We start from the raw sequence: 26308 nt of genomic DNA on the forward strand, positions 1-26308 counted from the left end.
TGAGGATATTCCTTTAAAATTTCGATCGAACAGTAGCAGTATAATGTCCTCGTAAGTGGATATCAGGCCCTTGTAAAGCAAAATGTAGTATTTTGGTCTAAATAACCCAAAATGTGATGTCCACATATGTGGACGCCAGGGTTAAAAATGCTTTTTAACAGCCAGCAAGAAAGCCTGTGATTTCAAAAGAAATCCGGTTTCATAAAAGTCTATGGGAAAGCAGCTGCTGAGCCCTCAGTGAACACTTATCTGATGAGTTTTTAGGCTCTACTTTTCAATCTATGATGATACTAAATAACGTTGTTTGTGTAAATTTTAGTCCCCATTTGTATGAAAAATAAACGCTTTAATGTGAGCCTACTTTGTGACTGACAGGTTTCTACTGTATGAGCTTGCAGTGTCCCTCAGCTTTATATTCAGATCTGCCTGCAACTGTGAGATTTGGTTTAAAGGAGCTAACATGACAATGTCCACCTTCTTTGTACAGTCTACGGGTGACAGCCAGCGTACAGCAGAAAGGATTTATGTTTTAAGGAGAAAAAAAAGCCTGCATATAGAGAGACACTTTCCTCATACACTACCAACCGCTTCCTTCTGTGGACTGATGGCTCTGTGAATCAGGTGAAGCCTATAAGCTCGCTGCTGCTCAGGCAGAGTGACTGCCGGGTGATTGGTGGACTGCGATTGGAACTGTTCCTCACACGTAGTGTTCACGGTGGTTGATGTACACCTGGTCTGTCCCACTCTGATGACACACCCACTCCAGACGGGAGCGCTGATGGGTGGGGCTTTGGGCTCCCCGCCTTGCTGTGGGTGGGTGCTGCCTCTCCGTGACCGCGTGCCTGTGCTCTGCCCTGCGAGTCTGTATATTAAAAGCAAAAAACCCCAAATCATCACCTAAATCATCTTCTATCATCGTCACCCTTTAGGCCTCTATAATGTGTGAGACTCCAAAAAAGGACAGGGAAATAAAAAATTAAACTCTCCAACATATTAAATTAATAAAGCCAAAGAGCCTCCTGCTTAATATAAACAGATTATGACATGAGTTAGCTCGTTGTTACTGCTGCTTGTTGTGACTCAGTGCGCTTCATTCAGTGTTAATAATTGTGGTGTAGAGCTGTCATGATTCACATACGTGACTTTCAGCTGGTTGTAAAAAGAAAGTGGGGTTTTACCTGACACAGCCAGGCCACTTGTGATGCGTGGACTCCCAGAGGAACAGCCGGTGCTCTCTCAGAGTAGGGAGGAGGCGGCTTGTGTGTCGGAGGAAGGTCAATCCTTCAGAGGAAGAAAAAGGGGAAGAAGAAATGTCAATGGAGACAAATTTCAGAGTGGAAAAACACTGTACTCGCAAAGAAACAGAATAAAACGATCAGCGATAGATAAAATCGGTACAAAATCAATTTACTGGATCAAATTTGAAGGGCAGCCACTATAACGAGTTCCTTCTGAGGCATATTGATGTTGTTTATGGTATCCTGCGATAAACTTTGAGATGGATTCACAACAGAAGAGGCAGCAAAATCAACTTGATGTGCAGAGCTTTAAAGATGTGAGAATTTTTTTAGGCGGAGACGATGAAAAACAGACGCTCTGTGGAAAACATCGGAGCCTACAGAGGCCCTGAGGTGCAAAACACAACAACACAAAGGCATAAGATTTCAGAAAACATGGCAGAAAACAACAACAACAACAAAAACAAACAAACAAAAATCACAAAATGATGATGCACTTTTTCGCCTTTTGCTGTGGTTGTGTTTGTCTTGTGTGTTTCGTCAAATAGTTTTTATTATTTGCACCTGAGGGCCACCGTACAGATACTGCATGTCTGAAACTTGATGAAATTTTGCCTCTCTTTTTATTTTTAAATGCATCTTGCAAGTCCTGCAGTTTAATAGTCCTAGACAGGGTATTCCTCGAAGCCCTGGAATCCATTATTACAGATGATTAAATGAAGATGGCTCAGTGTACATGACAGCAGGTGTATGAAAGTGACGGACTTCCACGCGGACGAGTAAATTAGAACATTTTCTGACAGCTGTTCCTCTAAACCCCTGCAAGACGCTGAAGTCAGACTCGCTCCCTCGCTGGCTGAAATCCCCCTGCCTGCTAAACTGAAGCCTAAGAACAAACCTCAGCCATTCACAACACAGCGTCATGACAGGCATCGATTTTCTAACACTGTGTGTCACTTAATGCCGAGTCTCTCTTTCATATTTGGGATTCGAAGTGACCGATTACAGTCAGAGCTTCTCATTGACCCGCCGTCTTACTCTCACGTCTGCGTGTGATGAAGGAGGTGATGAAGCCTCCTCCTCCCCCTACCCACGCCTTGTTCCACTGGGACTTCCAGCCACGGTCACACTTAAGATGCTAAGTTTGTCGTGGCATTGACCAGCCTGACACACGGGCTACATACATTGAACCTGCACCCAGAGGCTGATGGGTTGTTCGTTATTCAAGCCGCACCTTTGAGGCGCAGTTGGGAGCATGTACACTAGATTTCTTCTGACGACGCAGTCGCTGAAATTAGGATGTAAATGTTTACATGGGAGAATAAAATTGGATTGAGGGAACAAATGACTGAGTGTTCTTATTTAGGACGATGACAGAACACATACTTGTGTCCTGGTAATTAAGATAAGATAAGATAAAACTTCATTAATCCCTCGGGTGGGTTCCTCTGGGAAATTCGGTTTCCAAAAGCACAGCACCGACAGAAGTTACAGAACGTGAGCAGAATATTATATATATACACATCTATAAATACAGAGACATATATAAATAAAATATACGAAAGGGATAAATAGAATAAATAGGAATAAGAATACAAGGGAATTGCACATTTCAAGTATTGAAGTCTATTGCACCGTTGACTATTAATAAAAAGCATTGCACAGTGAACTGAAGAGGCACTACAGCTTAGTTGTTCCCTCCTTTGTCCTCCTGTTTCCCCTCCCTCTCCCCTCCAGAGAGGAGTTAAACAGTCTGATGGCGTGTGGGACAAAGGAGGTTTTTAAGTCTGTTGGTTCTTGTCTTTGGGAGAAGCAACCTGTCACTGAACAGACTCCTCTGGTTGTTTATGGCCGTGTGCAGAGGACGCCCAGCATTGTCCATAATGTCCAGCAGTTTTTTTAGTGTCCTTTTCTCTACCACTGTCACCAGAGTGTCCAGCTTCATGCCGACCACAGAGCCAGCCTTCCTGATCAGTTTTTCCAGCCTGGATGAGTCCTTCTTTGCTGTGCTGCTCCCCCAGCACACCACAGCATAGAAAAGTACTCCAGCAACCACTGACTGGTAAAATATCCTCAGGAGCTTCCTGCAGATGTTAAAAGACCTCAGCCTCCTGACGAAGTACAGTCGGCTTTGGGCTTTTTTATACAGGTGCTCTGTGTTGCATGACCAGTCCAGTTTGTTGTCCACCCACAGCCCGAGGTACTTGTTGACCACCTCCACCTCCTCCCCCTCTATCTGAACCGGCAGTGGACCTTCTCTGGACCTCCCGAAGTCCACAACCAGTTCCTTGGTCTTTGAGGTGTTGAGTTGCAGGTGGTTTGTGTGACTCCATGTGACGAAGTTCCTCACCAGACTTCTGTACTCCTCTTCCTGATCATCCCAGATACACCCCATGATGGCTGTGTCATCTGCAAACTTCTGAATGTGGCATAATTCAGAGTTGTAGCAGAAGTCAGAGGTGTACAGGGTGAAGAGAAGAGGGGACAGCACAGTTCCCTGTGGTGCTCCTGTGCTGCTGACCACAGTGTCAAACGTGATGTCCTTCAGCCTGACGTACTGTGGTCTGTCAGTGAGGTAGTCAGAGATTCAAGCGACCAGGCAGGGGTCCACCTCCATCCTGTTCAGTTTTTCATGGAGCATACAGAGCCGGATGGTATTAAAGGCACTGGAAAAGTCAAGAAACAGGATCCTGACCGCGCCTTTTCCCTTGTCCAGGTGTGAGTGGGCTCTATGTAGGAGGTACAGGATGGCATCCTCCACTCCGACATCCGCCTTGTATGTGAACTGTAGTGGGTCCTGGGATGTTGTACCTGTGGTCGGAGGAGGTTGAGGAAGAGCCGCTCTAGAGTCTTCATAAGATGTGACGTCAGTGCCACCGGTCGGAAGTCATTCAGCTCATTGGGCCGGTTCCTTTTGGGGCCCGGGTCGATGCAGGATGTCTTCCATAGGACGGGCACTCTCCCCAGTCACAGACTGAGATTGAAGACTTGTTGTAGCGGCTCTCCAAGTTCAGCAGCACACGCCTTTAGCATCCTCGGACACACCTTGTCTGGGCCTGCTGCCTTCCTGGGGCGAAGCTTCCTCAGTTGCCTCCTGACCTGATCCACTGTGATACTGGGAGATGATTGGAAGGAGGGGGGAGGATGTCCTGCTGTTGAGAGAGGGGTTGGAGAAGGGGGGTGTCATAGTGTCAGGAGGGGGGGGGGGGGGGGGGGGAGCGGAGGTAGGAGAGTGGGGGGTTGTGGGCTGGTCAAACCTGTTGAATTACTGCCACTTTTTCCGTGTGTCACTGACATATTTGCAGTGGCTATAAAACCACTAGTATTAAAGAGACTGCAGGACTGCGTTTAGCCCTTATAGCTGCCTAACTTGAGAAATACTTGGAGTGGAGTGTTCATGCTGAATCATACACTAACAGGGATGGATGAGAGGATCAGCCTGCATGCAACCTTGCAGATATGCTCCACAGGTACACGACAATGTTTCTTATATAAGGGGTATTAGGCTTGTGAGCACTGCTGGACACATTAAACATACCTTTTGAGATGCTACATGAACTTCAAAGTCAAAAATAGTGTTAATCAAAACCTCCCAGGCTTCATCTCTGTCTGCAAAAAACATGTATAAGATGCTGCTCAGATCTGTTTTCTTAGAGTATAAAAAACAAAGAAGGCACACACACAAAGATTTTAATGTTGGTCATGGGACTCTGGCAGAGGGTGACCCAGCTCCTCCTGTAAATAATTTAACCTCAGAGTTATTCTTCTTTGCTCTAACATTAACATGAGTGCTGGTGCACTGTACAAAATAGGACAAGGGCTTGCTGCCAAGACAGCAATTATCCGCCACCCCTCAACCTTGTCCCGCAGACTCCCTGCTCCAGGGCGCGCACCGCTGCAGCATTCTCCACAGCAGGAAGGAGCTACTCCCTGAACCCACCGGTGGGCTCCCATCACCTCACACTGTATCATGCAATTAATTAACCAGCTGAGCATGTTCTGCATGCGACATGAGTAATTCGGTCCACTTACACTTTGTCTGTGAAGGCCGGTGGTTGGGCTTTGTGAGCGGTGTGGATCACAATGATGAAGACCACGATGAGGAAGAGAGCGAGGACTGCGCCCATCACAGCTCCTGCCACGGTGATGGAGTTTGACCTCTCTGCTTGAGACTGGTCTGAGACAGAGAGGACAGAGAACAGTCCAGGATACCACCAACAACACAACGATGACAGACCACTAACATCCTGGCAGTGAATGAATCAAAGTGTACACACAGTCAGGCGTCGATTCAAAGATTCTCATTCATAGTCCCAATTTACAACATTTAACCCATAAAGACAATTAGAGTAGAGCAACAGCAGTTTAGACCTAGAGGTAAGGAGAGTAAACTAAGTTGTTCCAGTTTATTTTACTTATCTTATGGAGATAATATTCTGCCCACATTAAAGATCTGACTATAATTAGAAGCACTACTTCTCTACAGTATGAGAGTCCAAACTGCTGCTGTCACTTTGGTTGGTGCTACATTGGGTCAGCCAGAGGACTGCTCAGCTGTGATTGGTTGTCACATGCATCAACTCAATTATCAAACAGTTGTAGAAAAAGAAAAAGAGTCAGGAGAAAAATGTCACTGCTCAAAAAGGAAATCAAAACAAAACAAAACCCCTCCGACCTACACTTTGCAGGTCGGCACCCCTTTTTGTTTGTTTTTACTTCACTATATTTGATTGAGCTCTAAGTCACGCGCATGCAAAATGTTTGGAGAAGCCTACCTGATTAGCCTTTATTTAGCCACCCAGCAAATTCTTGTTTAAAACACTACCAGCCATCTCAACAGCTGTGAAGGTTGAAGTTGTCTTTGAAGTAAAGACTGAAATAACAACTTTTGATGCTTTCTGCCTTTTAAATATGGCTGTTTGCTGTTTGTCATTTCAGTAATTCAGATATGTTAGGTTTGGGCTGTTGGTGACAACTTACTCTGAAATCTGAGTCGGAAAGTTGAAATTTTGTGATTCCCAACTCTGCCTTGCAAATTTGTATTCATTATATGCTTATTTCTTTATTTATTCACTTCCAAACTGAAACAAGCATCCTTGAATTTTTAACATGGGTACCACTGTCATTTCTACATGCTGAATATTAAGCTAGTAGGCTAGTATGGGAACAGTTAAGCCCACCATAATGCATTATTGCACTTCTTACAACTTGTCTTGTTAAACAAATACATTTCATAAATCTGTGACACACTCCTTTACTACTTTTAGATTTGCACACAATAACAAGCTCCCCAAAACTGAGCTTTTTATTGAGCCATTGCACAAACCACAGCTGTGCAATGATCTGATTTTACTTTGTAAAATCAAGTTAAAACTGAGGGTTTTAACCCTTTATTGTTCAGTCCAGACTGAAGTATGCTAAAGGACTACTTGGAGAAAGATTATGCATACTGGAAGCATGATCTTTGGTCAGTTGAAACATGAATAGAGGAGGAGAAGGGTACAACTCAAAGATCGCCGTTCCCACAGTTAAACACGGTGGTGGGAGTATTACACTGTGGGGGACATGTCAGTGCGCCGGGAATTGGGAATCTCATCAAGGTGGAAAGATTTTGGAAAGATGTGGAAAGATTAAATAAACATGGATGTGTGACAATTTCAAAAGAAAACCTCAAGCAGTCAGCAGCAAAACTGGATCTGGCTAATTAGTTTGTCTTCTAACACAGTGGCCTAAAACATGTCACTCCTGGTGAAGAACTACCTCCAGAGGACCAAAATAAATGGTACTGATTGGCCTGCACAAAGCCCTGACTTAAATTGAAAATCTGTGGGGTGAACTGAAAACCAAGGTCCATGCCGTTAGACAATCAAATCTGGAGGAGGTTGAGAGATTCACCAAAGAAGAATGGGGTGGGAATGCTCAGGACCCATGCGTGTTAGTGGCATGTTGGAATTAGGTGTTTAGCAACACTTGGGAAATACGTTTTAGTTTAGTTTTCATAGGGAAACTAATAATGGTTTTCTCATCTGTATATTTCCCAGCAGCTACAAAGACAGTTTCTCTTTTCAAAAGAAAAAAGAAAATAACAAACACTACTGGCCATGAAAAAAAAGTGCTGATACTTTGCTCCCAGTAGCCTTTTACTGTGTCCGAGTCTGTACTGGACAGCCCTGTATTATTGGTATTCATGAAAGGGCTTTTGCAATTTAACTGAGGTATAAAAATGCCATTTAAAAACTCTGTTACTCACTAAAAATTCACTGTCAGGGTTAAAACACTGAATCCATCCGTTGCTTTACCTCAGTGTGTAACAGTATTATCAAAGTGTTGAATTAGCTTTGTTAGAACATATGCTCCATGCTGTCCACAGAGGGGATTAAGGATTAATCGTGATTAGGATGCATTAAACTCGCAAAACAGCAAGCTTTGGCAAATCAGCAGTAATGTATAAAACCAAATGTAGGACACTAAAGGAACTGAAGGACAAAAGGTGACAGAGGAGGCATAAGCATAATGGTCAATTCCCCTTGATTTAGCTCTTGAGAGGGGAAGAAAAAAAAAATCAATGTGCTGAGATGAGAAATCTAAATAACAGTTCAATTATGATGCATATTGAACAAGCTGGGATTTCTGAGCTCACCCCCGAAAGTCACTTCTTCCGCCTCCTCCATTCCTGCCGTCCTCTAACGGTTAATAACCATTCGATTACCTTTGATGGCTGCTGAACTATGTCAAGAGCCTCTTGAGTTGATCAAAACGCCTTTAAAAATGTAGTTCATCAAGCCGGCTGCTTTAATGCCTTGTGACAGACATTTTCAGGGGACCTGCACAGGGTGGCTGCTTTAAAGCCACAACGCATGGAGCAGCTGTAGGAGTTCATTAACGGAGGTAGTGTTTCGTGCATGCTTCTAGCTAAGAAATATCGAGACAAATTGTACTCAGAAACAATCCTGCATGTTCCGCCCTGACATTTTCTCCTCATTGTTTTAAATACCATGTATTCTGGGGAGGGGTGGTGGGCCTCGGATTACTGGTGTTAGTGGTGGATCAACTGCCCCACACTGGGATCCGGCTTTTTACCGTCCCTTCTCGAGTCTCTCCCGCTTCAGCACTTCATCACACAAACAATGCTGCTGTGAATCCAGCAGAAGCACATGCTGATCAGTGAGGTCAGTTTCAGACGGACCCTTTCTGGCCAAAACAGAAGTAAGACAGAGCGAGTTGGCCAAACACCGCCCCCCTTCCCACCGATACTTAAGGCTCAGGGGTCACACTATTGCCTAGACAACAGACCCCCCTGGGAAGCAGATGCTGGTGTAATAACGATTGGGGGGGGGGGGGGGAGGTTAGAGCAGCATTTCAATATTTTGAGTTTTTGTGATAGTTACAATGTGATGCCACCTCTGCTGGGGAGTTAATATCAAAGTCTCTCCCCTCACTCACAGTTGTCAGAGCTGCATCCCTCTGCGCTGCCTGAGACGTTCGCTCACTCCTTTGTGTCTTGTGAAAAGTATCCTTGGAAACTGTTGTGTCGCAGGCAGCGAATCCGCTGATCTTCTGCACGAGTGTCTCAAACAAATTCAAGCATTGGGGGGTGACATCATTACTGCCACCGAGCTGCTTCCCCATGCGTTTTCACACTGCCCTGTTTCAAGGTCAGGATGAGAAACTGCTGTGACCATGATAAGATCTGTAAGAGACAAGACAGGTCAGCTGATGAAGACTTTTATGGCAAGTACGTCTTGAGGACCTAGAGTGCCAGCGCAACACTGAGTCACACTTGTATATGTCCTTATAAGCCAGAAGAGCTCTGTGTAGTGCTGCAGGGAGTAATGGGCCATTTTCAGTCTGTCTGCACGAGCTGTCACAACAGCACAGCCCAGCTCTGAGCTCCATGCAGGCCCCTACTTTGTGTGGCCAGGTAGAGCTCGTAGGACGACAGCCTCCATCAGCAGCTCCAGATGAGCTTGTTGCCATGGGGACAGTCAACGGGCTGGAGAGCAGGGACTTTGGGCCAGTCAGAAACACTCAGCGTTTAATTTTACCAGCTGGTAGACAGTGGGAGAAAGACATGGGGGTGGGAAGGTGGTGGATTTACAAAGGAGAGGTGCTGCAGGGGAGCGCAGGGCCTTTCTGTCCTGAAACAAAGCAAACTAGGACTATTAATGAGGGAACCTCGAGCACATGAGGTGCTGGGTCTCCCCCGACCACAGGAATACCACTGGAGATCAACTGATCAGTATTTAACCAGATGGCAAACGTAATAGGGTAACATCCGAAAGAAATCTTTGTTATTAAAGTGTAATGAGGATCAGTTGAAGTGAAGGAGGGGAAGGAAAAAAAAAAAAAAAAAGGGAATTACATCATTTGTGGTGTCCCACATATGCATACTGGATTTGAGGTATGTGTGTGTGTGTAGGGGGGGGGAGGTTATGCAGCATTACGCGTTACGGCGCTAGAGATGATGTCATTTATAGATGAACAAAGAGGCTGAGACTGAGCAGTCTGAGTAATAGGAAGCTCAAAAACCTCCAGAGAATAAAAGAAAGAAAAAGAATTCACAGGTGCTAAGGTGCTTTATTGAACTAAAGTATCTCAAAGAGATTGACAAAATAATGTTTGACTGCTTTTGATGACATAAATATTTTCCCTCGTTCAAGAAATGTACATTTTCTGTATATACAAAAAACAACCCACAAAAAAAAGAAAAACCCCCTGAAAAACCAAACCAAACAACATGACTGCAAGGTGCTTTTCATTGACAATTTGAGACTGAAGGTAATTATACATTTCTCTGAATAAAAAAAACAAAAAAAAAAAAAACAGTGGCTATACAGAAACCAAAACCCCTGACAGAACAGTACAGAGGATGCAAGTCATTTTACATCCAGATGTATTCAAGCTTTGTTTTTTTTTTTGTTTCTTAATGCCTTTAGGTTCGGAAACATACTGCGTTTCACTGCCACAAAAGGGCAGAAAGAGTGAATTTGGCACTACGAATTCCTCCTAAAATACAGAATGCAATGAAAATCAAAACCCAGAGGTGACACATCAGGTCATTACATACGCAGGTAAACGATAAACACATTTCTGCTAGATATCTAAGGCACTAGGTGTGTATTTCTCAACAGAAAGTGAAGGGCATTTCTCAAGGTAAGGATATTGATGACTGATCTCTATACAAAATGTCACAGTAAAACTGTACTTCATTAATCCAAGTGCAGGGCTTCAAACTGACGAGCCAAGCAAAAAAAGTCTATCGATCAGAGGAATTTCCGTTTTAGTGCATAGGAGCAAACACAACAAGGGTTTAGGCTACCGTGCTTCCTGTTAGTTTCTGCATTTATGTGAAAGTGACCAGAAGGGCAGACTGAATAGGTGTCAGCAGCGGACCAATACATGTAATTATTCAGTCAAAATGAGGCTACAGGGCTAACAAATGACCAACTGTACATTTCCGTGACACCTCCATTAAAGAGTCATCCAATTTACAAAGACTCACATTCTCAATTACAACCTAGCTGTGCAGACCCCCCCTATAAATGCTTTTTCATTTCAACTACTTTCTACCAAGGAAATTAGTGCAAATTAAAACCTTTCGCGAAAAGAAAACATGCTCAGTTTTCAGAAGTGTGAACATGATTCAACCTTCAGGAAGTCATAGAAATGTGCACCTTCAGTCTATAAATTACTTCTACTGTACAGCATTCAAAAACAACATGAAACACAGTCAGGGGCCAGAGTCTCAGACTGATAGTTACAGTGGCGCATTATCAAATCTCATGACGACAACTGCAGCCGATCCACTGCACAAAATTCACACCCTGACAGAATTTGTGAAGGTTCATTATAACCTAACTAGCTTCGATTTTGACAACTGTTACTCTAATGTTAAAGCATCTTCCTCCCCCCCCCCCCCTATTTCGGGCTACAAAACCCCCGTTTACAACAGTGATGCATTAGTCATTTAAGTAAGCTAATTATCAGTTGTTATCTAGTCGGTAATACGAATGTGAGACACTGTCATCGTCATATATATACACAAGTTAAACAACGATTTGGCATCTGGCAGAAAATACTGTATAAGTAACCATACTACTAAAGTTGGCAAGTATTCACATCTAGTGTATATGAAAGAAAAGTCAGATCTCTTCCATGCAGTCTGGTGAACATGTGCCAAAATACTCTAATTTTTACGTTTCTACAAAAACCTAAGTTTACCTTTAAATCCATTATAGCTTTGTTTGATTCCTGAACTACTGGGGCTGCAGAGCCCAATGACACTAACACGTACAATGCTTTCTCCGCAGTTTAATCACAGTTCTTGGTATGGCATGTGATTTTTGAGAGTCCTGATTGGCAATAAAAGGTGACTGGTTCTAAATGAATAAAACATGTTTTTGGGGAAAAGAAAAATCATAGGGTGTGTCATTATCATTTAATAGCTACTCAAAGGATAACTGTGTTAAAGATTTAATGATGATGGCAACAAAATATTGTCTCCAACTCCTGTGCTGTGGAGTTTAGTCAAAAGTGCTGATAATCACAGGTGAAAGTGACAACACAGCCATTACAAAAACTACATAACACTTTTAAAAAAAAATTTTTTTGAGTACCAAATGTTTAAATCGTAAATGAAATGGTGAATATCTGAGCATGCGGCCGCACACTCCAAACAATACATGTCACAGATCTGTGACACAGTCATGTCTTGTTTCTATAGATTACTCACAGTAGACAAACAGTCCAACGTGGTTGAGTGTGGTAGTGTGTACTGGCTGCATGGTTTCTCTGTGCTACAAAATACTAAGAGGCCAGCTTACGGTGGCTCCCATACAGTAGCCTCTTTAAACAATGCCCCTGCTGATGGCGCTCTTGAAATTCCAAGAGTCCTGGTTTAGTGCCAGGCTTAAACTTCTCAAAGAGATCCATTATCATCCGATAGACAACAGGATAATGTGGTTAACTAAAGGGAATGTTTAACCTGAAACTCTTCCCAAAAACCAGCAGCTTACATAAGTTCTAATAAAAATGATAAACTAGAGAAATATTTTTCCAGGCTTCAAGGCTTGACCGATATGACAAACCCAGTGTGCTGGCACAGCAGACTGTGCCCCATTCATGTAGCCCTCCTGCCTGCTCTCTCATCACTGGGATAAAAGACGAGCTGAGGACAAGCAGGAGAAACGCTCACAAGGTTTACACAAAATGTGCCAAAACCTTACTGGTCAACTCCTCAAGCTCAGTTCTTCCATTGCGATTTACCTAAGATTTTAGTACAAAACAAAAAAGGTCTGATGACTCAGCAATCCATTACAAAATCCTGCAAAAACAGCAGTTCAATAAATCTTATGACCAAGAGTGTGTTTAGGTAATTAGTCAAAATGGAATTCAGATTTCTCAGGAAGACAAATCCTGTTTTAAATAAACTGATGTACGGCGGCTCAGCTGTGTCTTACTGAAGAAAAATGACCATCTGAATTTTATGGATTTACCTGCAATAACTACATGACATCATCTAATTGCACTAAGAGGCCAGAGTTCATTTAAACAAATGAGTACAAGCAACATGAACACAAAAGGCAGAGTTTGTGAAAAAAAACTCTTCTCTCAGACAATCGTGCGTGATCTTAAAGCCACCGGGGCTTCTGCTCAGTAACACATTAGTTATACTCAATCAGCTGTAGCAGTCCATGTTGTAAGGCTGAGACAACACATACATCGGCTCTTTTGTTAGTCCGCACACGCACCGTCCACAGGCTGCCCACACTCAAAACAGAAATGTATACATTACATCTCAAGTGTCATCCAGGACGCTTGAAAAGAAAAAAAACAAAAAAACAAACAAAAAAAACATGTTAACTACAAAACACACTGTATGTGTGCATACAGAAGAAAATAATGTGTTTTCCCCTAATTTGATAAACAAAACTTTCCAACTCATGTTGCATTTTTTCGTTCCTGCAGAACTAGGTACCTTGTCAAACATACCACTCCCTGCGTGAAATGACTGAGCCATCTTTATGAGATACATAATCACCGTCGGGCCCGCTATCGTAGCAGTCGTCTGACATGTAGGGGGAGCCGTTTCCCTGTAGTTTGGGTGAATGAGGGTATCTGACACATCTGGCCTGCTGTGGACTAGAATACTGTGTGTGTTCATGATGGTGATTCTGTTGATGACTGTGGCGCCTGCTCTCCCTCATTGCCCTAGTGTACCCATTAACAGGATACTCTTCTCCGTTATAGTCACTATGGTGGCGGCGGTCCCGCTCCTGCTTCAGCTGGCGGTCGCCCCACTCCTCTCGATCATGGTCCCGATGCTGAGATCTGCTGCCAGCTTTGGTAGGATGGAGTTCGTGCTGAGTGGGAGCTTTCTGGAGATCATTTGGGCCCAGGTACTGCTTGGTGTAGTAGTTCCCATGAAAGGTCTGCTGCTTCCGTAGGTAACACACACCAACCAGAGACAGCAGCAGCAAGAGGAATAAGGCCCCTCCCACGGCCCCACCCACTATGGAACCAAGATTACTTTCGGGAAGGGCTTCAAGTGTGGGGGAGCTCAGAAGGACGTGGCCCTTATCATCCACAAAAGTGGAGGAGAAGCCAGTTAGGACAGGAGTGGTAATGGTGGAAGGCATGGTGGGAGGATCTAATGGAAGGAAGGAGGGTGAGGGGGGGATAAAGAGTGAAAGACAGAAGCAGAATGTCAATGCCAACTACATTTTGCTAAGAAGGAAGAGGTTGACTAAAACATCTAAAACTATAGCAGAATCAGGTTTGCATATTCCCACTGTTACAGATTAGTAAGTAAATATAAAATTGTATCACAGAGAACAATGGCCTCACCTATTAGATGATGGATTAATGAGAAAAGTTGGATCTAAAAACCTGTCCTAATCACTATATCCTCACTATGTGTATTGTTAAGCATACTCTGATTTTCAGTAATGTCTTTTCAGATGCTCTTAACAATAAAAGCATACTCTCTGCCAACATGGACAGCCGAATTCTCATTCTTACAATGCTTATTTGAAAAATGAGTGCATTGTAGAGTAAATTCTGCATGATTGAGTTTGCTTTGTTTCTTTGACCGCAGAAAAACAGGAATGCACACAGATGTCCAGCAATGTCACCACCACACTGCACTGTGTTTCTATGTGGTGTAGTATGCTGTGCTTACATACTCCATTCCACTTGAAATGGAGTTTATTGGGATTGAGTTTACTGTACCTAAGAGTTAGTTTGTATGTACCCAAAAATCATAGCACTAGATCTCTGTAAAGTTCAACGAGACACCACAACATAACAGCTATTCTCTTGTGATCAAAAAAGGAAAAAAGCAGGTGACAGCGATAGCAGACCTGACATGGCTCAAACTGTTACTTAAAATCTTTAAGTTAATGTGCATTCTTTTACTTTGGGCAAATCAGGCCATGCCATGTGTTCAACACTTTGTTTTTCATAGGCTACAACTTTGGGTATTTTTGCTAAATTAAAAAACCCATTGAAAACACTTTTATGGATTTATCTCTATCATAAATCAAAGTCTTTAGAAACTGTCTAAAAGAATCAGGTCATGTTTTCAGCTACTTCTGTATTAATTTAAACTAAAAAATAAAATAAAATATGACAACAGGCTTTGTCCCTGTTGTCCCCTCAATCAATTTGTAACTTCAAAGTATTTGCACATGCTGATGGCAGCTCAGCACATTTTCTACATGCAGAGAGAAACAAGTGACTTGACTACATGATAAGAAACACCAAACAGTACCAGTGATGTCCTTAAAATTCTGCAGTCTGTAGGGGTTATCAATGGTATAAGCAGATTATTTTGGGTATATGTTTTAAATGATCAAGAACATACATTTAAGACCCCACTTTTCAAGTATAAACTTTCACTATTCCACGAATAGAACACCAACCTTAAAATGTAATGGATTAGTGGTTTTTATCCACAAACAGACAAGCCAAAGGCTATAATTATAAGAAGCTAGAGTAATGGAAAAAATCTGAGTCTAAAAGCTTTAATGGTGCTGCAAAATTGCTCTGCCACTTTAACCCTGGTGCCAGGCCAGATGTGAGGCAAAGATTCACATCTGAAAGAGCAAACACATGAACCCGGAGGTCTGTGGTCTCCAAGTATGTGAAATGTACAACTCCATGAAGAGTGAACTGATGAGTACACCCACAACACGACACACACACACACACACACGCACGCATGCACAATGGAGGGTACACCAACATGCATAAGCTTGTGAACACCCGTACAGGTCTCTCAAAGGAAAATGAAATATGAATGATAAATAATAAATAGGAGTTGAAAAGAACTAGTTAATGTTTTATGAATCTGGGACATCATCTCACAGTGAGGCTGCAGGCTTTTGCCTCTCACTGCATGACACATGCAGGAATAAAAGAAACACAGAAAGGAGGCGAGAGAGTGATGAAAAAGGAAATCACATCATAATCAGAACTTCATTCAGAAAGAGAGCTTCCACTGGCAAGACAGATTTTGTGAAACCAAAGGAACATGCTCATCATTCACAACAGAGAGACACGACGCACTCAGATGCCAAGCCAGCAGGACAGAGCAGAGGCAGCGCACTGTGGTCTGAAGAGGCCAAAATTATTTGCAGCTGTTTGGCCCAGGAACTCTCTTTTGAACATCTGGAGGCGTAATGTTAATCAAGCCTAATAAGCATGCAATTAAGACCAAATGTATTAATATCAGTATGAACACAGTGTACCATGGGTGATTACTTGATAAACTGTCAGTATGTACAGAACGAGCGAGAGTGATAGTGTCACATTTCAGTTTGAAGGACAACGACACAGGCACCGATACCCTCTATGACGTGCAAACATGCACAATGCTTCCTAAGGGAAGAGAAGGCACTAGGAGTCAGCTTTGTTCCGGTGTGTATACTCTGCTCACCTTGTATGAGAATACGCACATCCCGACTGCGGAGGTTGATGTCATTGGCAACCTCACACCTGTAAACGCCAGAGTCATTCCGCTGGAGGGGACGCAGGAAAAGCAAAGTGCTGTTTATCATTTCCACCCCTTCAGGCATCTCTCTGTCCAACCTGTGACACACAAGAGACAGAAACCTTAAGACACGCAGAGGGACACACAATTGATTGGGACATTTCATGAGGAAAGCATAATAAATTATCATTTGAAAATTATTTCAAGGATGTGAAAACCTTCATTTTACTGTTTATTTTATATCAAATGTAAAGCTCTCTTACTAAAATATCAGAGTATAATACAACCTAGCTCGATCAGCAATTGGCCCGCTGGGTCAATTTCAATCCCAGACAAACCGTAAACGTTACACACAGACATACGGATACTCATACCTGATCCATCTGAAGTGATGAGCTGGCGGGTTAGCGTTGGCTTTGCACGTCATTTGAACATTTTCCCGGCCTACGTACCAGTCTCCATCATACCCAACGACGGAGATATCAGGAGCAACTGAAGAGAGAGAAAAGCAATTATGTGACATGACCACAAAATGGCCAGACACAGTAAATGGCCTTAGAGAACAGTGCTCCAAGTACAACCATTTTCCTGGTTTGTCTGAAGCATTATAGAGAGTCTGAGGTCAGTAATGGGCTAAAGACATAAGCTTGCAAATATGCACTAAGATGCTAGATAATCTATAAACATAATCTGCAGAGAGAAGCAAACATTCATGAGTGCTTGTATATTGCAACGTTTTTCACAATCCTAAAAGAACCATCAACACTACACAACTGCAACCATGAAACAGTGTCCCCCCCATTTTTACCGGTTTACCGTTTTCATTTGCACATTCATTATGAAAATAATGTAACTGAAATATTGTGTTGACATTGCACAAATATATTCATTAAGGTGCTCACAAGGTTTCTGAGAAGTCATCTGCACCACCCTGGCTCTTCTGCTGGTATGCATTTGTTTCACACAAATATACTATTACAAAGTAAAAGATTTTGTTACATGCAAAAATTGTTGCCACATTTTTTCCACTGTTGCATTCAGTGAATGAGCAGAAAATCCTTTATAGTTACCATATGTCACAAAGCAGTAAATCAGAGCAAAGAAAAAAAAAAGTATCTGTCAAACAAAGACTTTGGAGGTGGTCACTTTACTCTTTTCCTAAGTTGGTAGCACATGTTACGTAGCGAAATAGCTGTACTACGCTGAGTACATTTACTGTGGCATCTATGGGATTTGACTGGAAGAGAACACTTTCTAGACAACGAATATTAAAACATAATCAGCTTTTTGGAGTTTGTGTTTTTTTTTTTTTTAAATTTAGTGAAGCTGTGACACCACAAGTGCAATGGGTAACTGGTTTAATGATTATCGCAATCTTACAGCACAAAATCTTCTCTTACTAACTTACTAACTCTGGCAGGAACAGAATTATTAAACACATTCTTCACATATTTATTATTCTTTCAGTTTTTAATTTGTTAGCCCACACCAATCACTCACAAGGCACTTACACTGCACATTGAGCTGGTAGGGGATCCTGAAGTCATTCTGCAGAGCTGGGTGGCGGACCACGCAAGTGAGTGTGTTGCCCTGAACATGACGTGTAGGCTGCCAGATGTAACGCACTTGTGTGTTGGTAGTACCATTGGGTTCATCAAATAGCTGCACCTCTGACTGGCCAAAAAGGTTGGACTCCCAGGACACTTCAGCAGGTGGTCTGGCTCGCTCAGCGATGCAAGTAGCGACCACAGTTTCATTGCCACCATCAATCAGTGCAGTTGAACCAGCAGACACGTAAACCTTCGGCTCCACTGTTATTAACAAGAGTGAAAACAGAATCAACAGAGACAACAGTAAAGACTTTGAGGTTGCTTTACTGAGTTTCAAATGTTTACAGTACACTGATATTTTTCCTGCTTAATTAATTGCATTTTATTCCTTTTTGTCCAAGTTAATGTTAGCAGCTAGACCTGTGATCTGTTCTGTGAAAACAAAGAACACTCTAGGCATTGAGAACGCAGAGTAACTAATTAAATGACTCTCAAAAGACCGCAATTCTGCAATGTGTGATATATTGGAGGACGATCTATGATGATCCTGTGGATTTCTGTTTTACGTTTGTTGGCTTCTATTCACTTCACTATAATAATGGCAACAGCAAACATACATAAAGTACTATTCTGTTAAATAATATCACAAGACATGACAATTTGTTTTATAAATGCAACACAAAACTAGAAACACAAGATTTAACCTGCACATAAAAGCTTTCTATGCAAGCATCAGGAGTAGATGCTGACTAAATTCGTTTTTTCTGTCTTTTTCTGGACCTTTTCAGTGTATTCAATGCATGATGGCACATTTTGTAGAGTACAGCATTTGTTCACGCACGAGGGAGGACACATTACCTACATTGAACATTTGAACACAAAAGAGCATAAATATTAAAGATCAAAAAACAAACTTTCCTCCCAAAAAGATTTGGACAGAAACATAAAAACTGAATAATTGATCTAATTATTTTATCTCTACCAAAAACCGCCTAAAGGAAAGCCAGTGTTTTCTCAAGAAAAGTATATCAAATGAAGACACACACTTACCAAGTACACTGACTGTGGTGGATGCTTGAGTATTTCCCAGAGGAAATGTGGCTACCTTACAGGTATAGATCCCGACATCAGCAAAGCCCACGTTTTCCAGTACGATGGTGGCATCATGGGAGGAGGGTGAGCGGAAATACAAACGATGGATGAATTCTGGAGGGATGGAGGTGCCAAACTCCGGGTTGTACACAGCCACTGTGACAGAGCCTGAAGGCAGACGGCGCTCCCAGGAACTCTGAGTAAGAGTAAGGTTTGTGCCAACCTCCACCCTGCATTCTAATGTCACATTCTTCCCCAGCACGGCACTCACTCTTTTAGGCACCACCACCTGGCTGCACCACACACCTGCCAAAGAGACACACACAATAACACTGATATACAAATCACCTTGTTAATTTGTAAACAAGGGTTTAAGGACACCTGCTGAAGTGTCCTGGGAGTCCAACCTTTTTGGCCAGTCAGAGGTGCAGCTATTTGATGAACCCAATGGTACTAGCTATTAATAACTATTTTTGTGTTGTTTTTGAATTCTTAACTGGCGAAACTTCAAGCAACTAAAGACGGAAAAACAAATGAGTACAGAATCCAGAGCCATTGTGCTCAAACTATGTGGGAATTCAAAAATACTATCATACCTCCATTGAGAAGAGGGTATTTCTGGTGTTACTTCTGGCTTTACTAGTTAAAAAAAAAAATCAATTTAATATCTATACAGAACTATCTGACATCTGTGGGTATCAGACTAGAATCCAAACTTGATCCTACCACAGCAGACACTCGGATCTTCAACAAATAATACAGTTTACTGTGTGATTCAGTGTTCCCATTGATGAGTTTGTTTTGTCTCTACAGTGTTCCTCCTCCTGACCTGAATTCAGGACTTCAAAGCAGGCTGCCTGTATGCGTTTTGTCCAAATATAACTAACCCATGCACTCTGTCACCTGCGCTTGTCAGAAATGTGGCATGTCTTGAAAGCAGGAGCTCAGTGTTGTGGAAGGTCAAAGAAATATGAAGACAACAGACTGCGACCGGGCAGGGAGAGAAGGAGGAAATGGAAAGGAAAAAAAAAGGAAACGGTGAAGGGAAGAGATATGCTAACATGATGACATCATCGATGAGAGAAGAGAAAGCTGAGCGTGAGGAAAAGCAAGAGAGAAGTCATATAAAACACAGGGGAAGGAAATGCACCATCAGGATTCCTGTACAAAAAAGAGGAATTACTGGTTTAAAAATAAAAAATAAATAAACACAACACTGCAGGACTGCCAATGCCTTCAACTACGCTAATTGCAACAAGCTGCCAGCAGGAAGACATCATCATAAATCAAAACCTGCTGCGCTGCTTGGCAACAGACTTCAAATATTCTATTGTTGTTTTGCCAAAAAATAGCTCCGTCTCTGACCAATCTCCCTCAAAAAGGCCATGTCCGCAAATACTGGCACAGCCCAAGGAATTTTTCCTACCCCTACAATATGAGAAGCAAATATCTGTTTTCTAATGTTACCGTCACTGGAGCCCTTTGAGTTGTGTAACAACACTGTACTTATTTATCAGTTTTTCTAGTTTTCACTAAAATTTAAGATTCATTTAATTACAAGTTAATCATTAGGACTTCCAGATGACAGACGACTCTTGTAATCAAAGTTAAGTTGCTTATAATGTGACTTTGTCATTATGACATAGAATAATCTACCTTACAAACTGCAGTATAGATTGTTGTGCCCTTAGCGTTTCTTTGTTTGCACTTTTGGCTGAAAACATAGATATGTAGCTATATTCGAGAAACAGGATGACATGTAAAGTAGGGGAACTGACAGGCAATTTAAGAACTTTAATATGCTATGAACACTTTAAACTAGGAAGTGTGTCATCAATGAGAGTTTCGCTTTGGAAACAAAATGGAAAATGAATTTGCTTACACTTTTCCTTGTCATCAGAAATATCCTGATATAATTTAGGGCCTATGTCACTGACCCTCGGTTGCAATCAGGTCCACGTGTTGGTTCTTCAGGCGCTAAAATAATGGGTTCTGAAACCTTCTGGCGAGCACTGCTCTGTAGCAACATTTGTGTAACGGCTCGTTTGTCTCCCTGTGTTTATTTCCCTCAAAGTCCAAAATTTTCCAAACAGCGCTCCTTCTGTTTTATTTATCAATCAAAACCATTTGGAGAGACTCTGTTTGCCATCTGTTTAACATACTGCTAGTTGACTGGAGAGAATGGAACAAGTCACTTGAAAAGAATCGCACCAAGAGTCAGTGAGAGGGCAGCATGGTGTGTGTGTGTGTCTGTGTATGTAATAGACCAAGAAAACCTGCTGGAACTGGTGCATCAATACTCAGGATAAATATAATGGAAAAATACTGGTGACTGCCAGCGCTACCCCTCAGTCTCCTATGTTATCAGTCTCAAAGTTCTACGTTTTTCTCAAGTTATCACATCCACAAGATTTCACTGAGATTTAAAATTGTCCAAGATCTTTAATAGATGCACTTACTGTATCAATTTGAAAATCCTACATGACTTTGTTCTTGAGTTAATGTATTCACAAGAATTTCAGAAATCTTGACCGTTAACCTTGAGATCGATGTCACTGAGGTTTAAACTCATCTGAGATTTTTATTAGAAAGACCTATGGCATCAATTTGAAAATTCTACGTCGCCACATTCGAGTTATTGCATTCACAAACTTGGGTGACGACAATACCCCATCAGCCTTTTATGGCTGACGGATACAAAATGACATTATCTCATCGAAGCTCAAACATTTGTGAATTATTTATCTACTCGTATTAAGAAACTAACAACATTTTCATATTGCTTTCAAATATTACTATGATTTAATCATTACCATTAAGCTCATTACATGGAGGTTTGCTGCCATCTGAAGCCAGTTTTCTGTCAAACAATGCTACACTACTCTGGAGAGAGTAAAATGATTTATTAAAAGCGTGACTGTAAGCTATGTCTATTCCTTTCTACAAGCATACTGAGCTTATTCACAAATGGAAGGCACCACATGTTTATGCAAATAAGAAAAAATTACAAATACAAGATGGATAAGGATGACTGCAAACCAACCATCAGCAGTCGAGCTACTCTAAAACAGGCGTATGCCCTATTTCGCCTAACACACAGTTAACAACTTCCTCAAGGGAGGAAAAGCTGTTCAGAACATAAAAGAATACCCCACAGCAAATGTTTGCTATTCGTTCAGATGCTCAAATTAATTAGAAAGTTCCCCCAAACAGAGCATCTTCGAAACAAGGGAAAGCCATTTAATTTGACACGAGATGCATGTCACCACAACAAGGTTTAGAAATAAATATCAATATTGATTAATACATTGTGTGAAATGCCAGACTGTAACTACAGTACAGCACACTGTAAACAAACCTTTTCCTGGAGTTAAAAGAAAGCTCGTTGTACAAGCTTTTGAATGACTTGACTAAATTGCATGAGTGAAGGCATAGTGAAGGAAGAAAGCAGCACTTTTCCTGCACTGAATGTGTAATGGAGAGGTATAGCGACTGCATTAAATTTTTATTCGTGACATGACGACAACCTTACATAAGCGTGCCCTCGTTTTCTCCAACTCGGAGTAAAAAAAGAAAAAAAAAGTGAAGAGAAAGTCTATCAAATCTTATGTGAAGTCTATCTTCACATAATAGCGATTCCTTCCCTCTCCTTTTGATGCTCTCAGACAGCCAAAAGAAAGTGTTTTTTTTTTGATCTTGCAATCCTTAAATCCTCAGAAAGAGCAGAATCTTCAGACACTTTCAGTTTGCTTTGCAAATTCAACACAGTCTCTCATTGACACAGAGCAGAAAACAGATTATAGATATCCTGGCATCAAGGACACACTGCTCCCGTGGGACATTCTGCTACTCATTCTCACTTTATTGGGCATTACATGTGTGGCAGCAATATCTTGGTACAGGACACCATGTCTTGTTAAAAGTGGAAATCACAATATAATAGGTGATGGTTATAGAACTGAAGATGGAAATCCAGTTTTGTAGAGAGGGACATGAGTGCATTAAACACCTGTTTAATAAGCTGATCTTAACCCATAGTCACATCAACTTCTTACTTCAAATGACTCCGTCTTAAAATGGCTGTCCATCAGTGGTGAATCAGCAGGAGCTATTCAAGTTCAACACTGAGCTAATCTTTGTGTGCATGTTGCAGTGTTTTTCTTTTAACTCCAGGAGAACGTTTGGAGAATGTCTTGTAAAGTTACATTTTTATGTTGCCTGTACAAATCCAACACCACAATTGAAAATAAAACAATGAATGAATATTGAATGTTTCATATTAAACTGAAACCTTGAATATTAAACTTGAAAATGCTGCCATAAACACCATATTCAAACACATACACATAATAATGGCAGTTGCCTAATAATTATGAGAAGCACTTTGCTCACCCTAAAAAAAATAAATAAAAGATAAATAAACAAAGCACAGATAAACCTATTGTGTGTGCCATTTGAAGTCAAAATTTCTGAATTTCCAGTTAGAATTTTATTTTTGATATACATTTTTTGTGCTTTGAGCCTTTATTGTGATAGGCCAGTGAAGAGAAGGCAGGAAAGAAACACCCAGCAGAAGATGGGCAGTACATAATCTCAAGGTTGACTTTGAACCCGGGTTTCTGCATTTGCCTTATGGCATCAACCCACTGGGTATGGCTAGTGATGCATGAATGGCTCTATGTTGCCGTTTTCCCTTGCTTTTTACTACAGGAACATGTTCAACTCTGGAGTGGTGTCACTCCCATCTCTGATATCCAAGTCAAATGGGACACATCATTAGTCATGGTGAAAACTGTGCAGAGCATTGCTGCAACTGATGGCTACAGCCGCAGTTCCCACACAATAAAAGTAACTGTTTCAGAATCACAACATGTTGATGACAGCACATTGTTACAAGTTTAAAATTTATGTGACCACTCTGTGATATGCCCACATGCCTCTCTCTGAGGTGCTAAGCTAAGTTTGAGGCCTCCTGTTTGTTCTGGAAGCTTTGCAGAATAGTTGGCATGATGATTTTGGCTGTTGAACCCGATTATCTGAAGCTCAAGCACAAATTATCTTGATTGTGGGGTCCTACCTCGGAATGTGCCTTCAGAGGTGTGACTAGCCCACAGTAAAGGCAAAGAGTCTGTTTTACTGAAATCAGTATATGCCCAATCCATATTCCAGTCACAAAAACATTATTTTTCTACAAAACTACAAGAGAAAGCCTGATTTCCATACATGACTCTTGGTGTATTTTTTCAAACACATAGCACCAGACCTGTTGCTGAACTTGTACTTAACACTTCTGCTCCACATGTTGTTATGACATCTATGATAGGTCTGGTTACTTTTTATTTTTATTCATCATATTTTATGTTTATTTCCCTTTAAGGCCTAAACATTATTAGCCATAAATGTATATGCATCTATTTTGCATTCAACAAAGACAAGGTCAACCTTCTCATTGAAATGTACCGCAGTCTTAGAGTGAGTCAGTAAACTCATGTCAGGTCTTTAGAGAGTTATGGAGCTTCACTGTGTTTTGGTGTAGTGTAGGAGACCAGAGCTTTCTTTGGTCTGCTTGCAAAACTACAAGAGAGTCCCTCTGCTATCAAAACAGGGATATGGTGCTGGTGTGTCCACACAGGTAGCCTACAGTGGCATGTGTACCTGCTTTTTTGTTCCCCCCTCTAAGCAGTGTATACATCTACTTTGTTGATGCGTTTAGTCAGTCTCATGGCCCTTTAGATATGGAAAGATTGCTGAGTGAAGTAAAGTGCTTGCTCTGATTCACTCTAGCTCGGGATACCTGGCTGCAGCTCATCATTATTCTTGGGCATGACAAAGATTTAATTATAGATGTTCAACTGGAAAAAAAAAAGTATATTTTGTTCAGATAGTTTTAGCATCATACTTGATTAAAGCAGTTTAGAGGCAGGGTTAGAGCTACACTGTCATATTCGTGCTTTTGAGTCAACACTTAGCACAAAGTTGGCGTGCTTCAGGGTGGAGTCAGGAAACTCCCCACTCCCTGATTAAACCATAATGAGCTCAGGCTCCTCTGCAGGCACATGGTGGCTGACCCTCATCCCGACCTGATGATGAGGGGGGCGGGGGGAGTGCTGCGCTAGCATTGTCCTCTCTGGTGACACGACTTGAAGTTCCTCAACATTTCTGCACGAGCAGCTGGCGTGACATACTTCACTGCATCATGTTACTTTAACAGAAACTGTTTCGGGAGCTAATATGGCTGCCACTGAGTCTGCAGTGACCTAAGTGTAGGCTGTGTAGCGGACGGTATATCTGACTGACTATCACCGCTCGCGCTCCTCGGCGGTTTCTCCGGACTGTTTCTATGGCAGCCCGGGTTCGCACCAGCATCCGCTGTGGTGGCGCTGGCTAGCTACTACTCCCGAGGCGTCGGAGTGAACTTGTAACCAAGTTTGGGGCTTTAAATGCCACCGGCTAAACTTGCTAGACTTGCGGCTTCAAATAAGCACGCGGCGGCAGCTAGTTTTGCCGACTGAAATTTATCCGTGATGCGCGAGACACTCACGCAGGCTCCTCACAAAACTTCTCTGTAACGTTGGTAGGACCCCCCAAAAATCACCACACACACAAAATCAGCACTCACCTGTAATACTGAACAAAAGGAGGAATAATGCAACCTTCCTCTGCTGTCTGAAGTAACTCCTTTGAGAAGACGGTAACATTTTCAAAAGCCGCGGAGCCTTCTACCACAGGACCAAAGCGTAGGATGCATGCCAATCTAACAGTATGTGCGGAACAGTGGAACCTCCTCAGCAACAACTCCGAACTGCATGCGGACTGTACCATCTATGATCGTGGAGCGGGGAGACTGGGGGCTCACCTGACAATTGATGTAAATGGTAATTTGTCGAGGTTCGACAGCAACCTCCCCCTAAAGGAATACTCCATTAGTATACACATTACGTCATCTCTGTTGATAACCCGACATATTATATTGATTCATCAAATCACTTCCCCCCCTTATGTGTCTTCTCACAGAATAAATAAATAAATAAATAAATAAATAAATCCACATCCTTTACGGCTGCCAAAAATATGAATTCGGTCTACTTTCTTTGTTTCTCAATAGGCACCAGGATTTACAATTAAATGATATCATATTTTAGTTAAAAAATAAATTGGTGGAAGGCTTGGCCTTTTAGTAATTAAACTTATTTTACATGCAACGTCTTCTACTCTAATTCTTTAACATCGAAATGTAGAAAAAGCATTTTTTATTTGACATATGTGGTCTAACCATTGACTCCAGACATTCACCACCATTTTGAATTTGAGCAACACATTCAACCAATCCTATCAAAATTGGATTACATTTCATACCATTCAACCCTTTAAAAATTCTTATTAGTATTATTTGATATGATTGACAATACTTTCACAAGGCAGCTTCCTCCTCCCAT

General features: G+C 41.8%; 1 protein-coding gene across 2 annotated transcripts; it reads right to left on the minus strand.

Moving 5' to 3' along the window:
• Nucleotides 1–421: 421 nt before the first annotated feature.
• Nucleotides 422–25670, minus strand: nectin3b (nectin cell adhesion molecule 3b). Of its 2 annotated transcripts, XM_085420260.1 has the most exons (8): nucleotides 25492–25670; nucleotides 18831–19178; nucleotides 17742–18041; nucleotides 16605–16722; nucleotides 16177–16328; nucleotides 5271–5415; nucleotides 1179–1281; nucleotides 422–862 (listed from the first exon to the last, which is right to left on the minus strand). In XM_085420260.1, exons 1-8 carry the CDS (start codon nucleotides 25568–25570, stop codon nucleotides 698–700), a joined length of 1410 nt encoding a protein of 469 aa, XP_085276386.1. In that variant the 5' UTR covers nucleotides 25571–25670; the 3' UTR covers nucleotides 422–697. The 2 variants fall into 2 exon arrangements, with proteins under 2 accessions (XP_085276386.1, XP_085276385.1); XM_085420259.1 differs by lacking the exons at nucleotides 422–862; nucleotides 1179–1281; nucleotides 5271–5415 and adding an exon at nucleotides 9804–13887 and having other exon boundaries at nucleotides 25492–25666.
• Nucleotides 25671–26308: the final 638 nt, after the last annotated feature.

Source organism: Rhamphochromis longiceps, linkage group LG10 (assembly GCF_057381845.1).
Source record: "Rhamphochromis longiceps isolate RC_006_pf linkage group LG10, R_longiceps_female_GT1.1, whole genome shotgun sequence".
NCBI classification, from domain to species: domain Eukaryota; kingdom Metazoa; phylum Chordata; class Actinopteri; order Cichliformes; family Cichlidae; genus Rhamphochromis; species Rhamphochromis longiceps.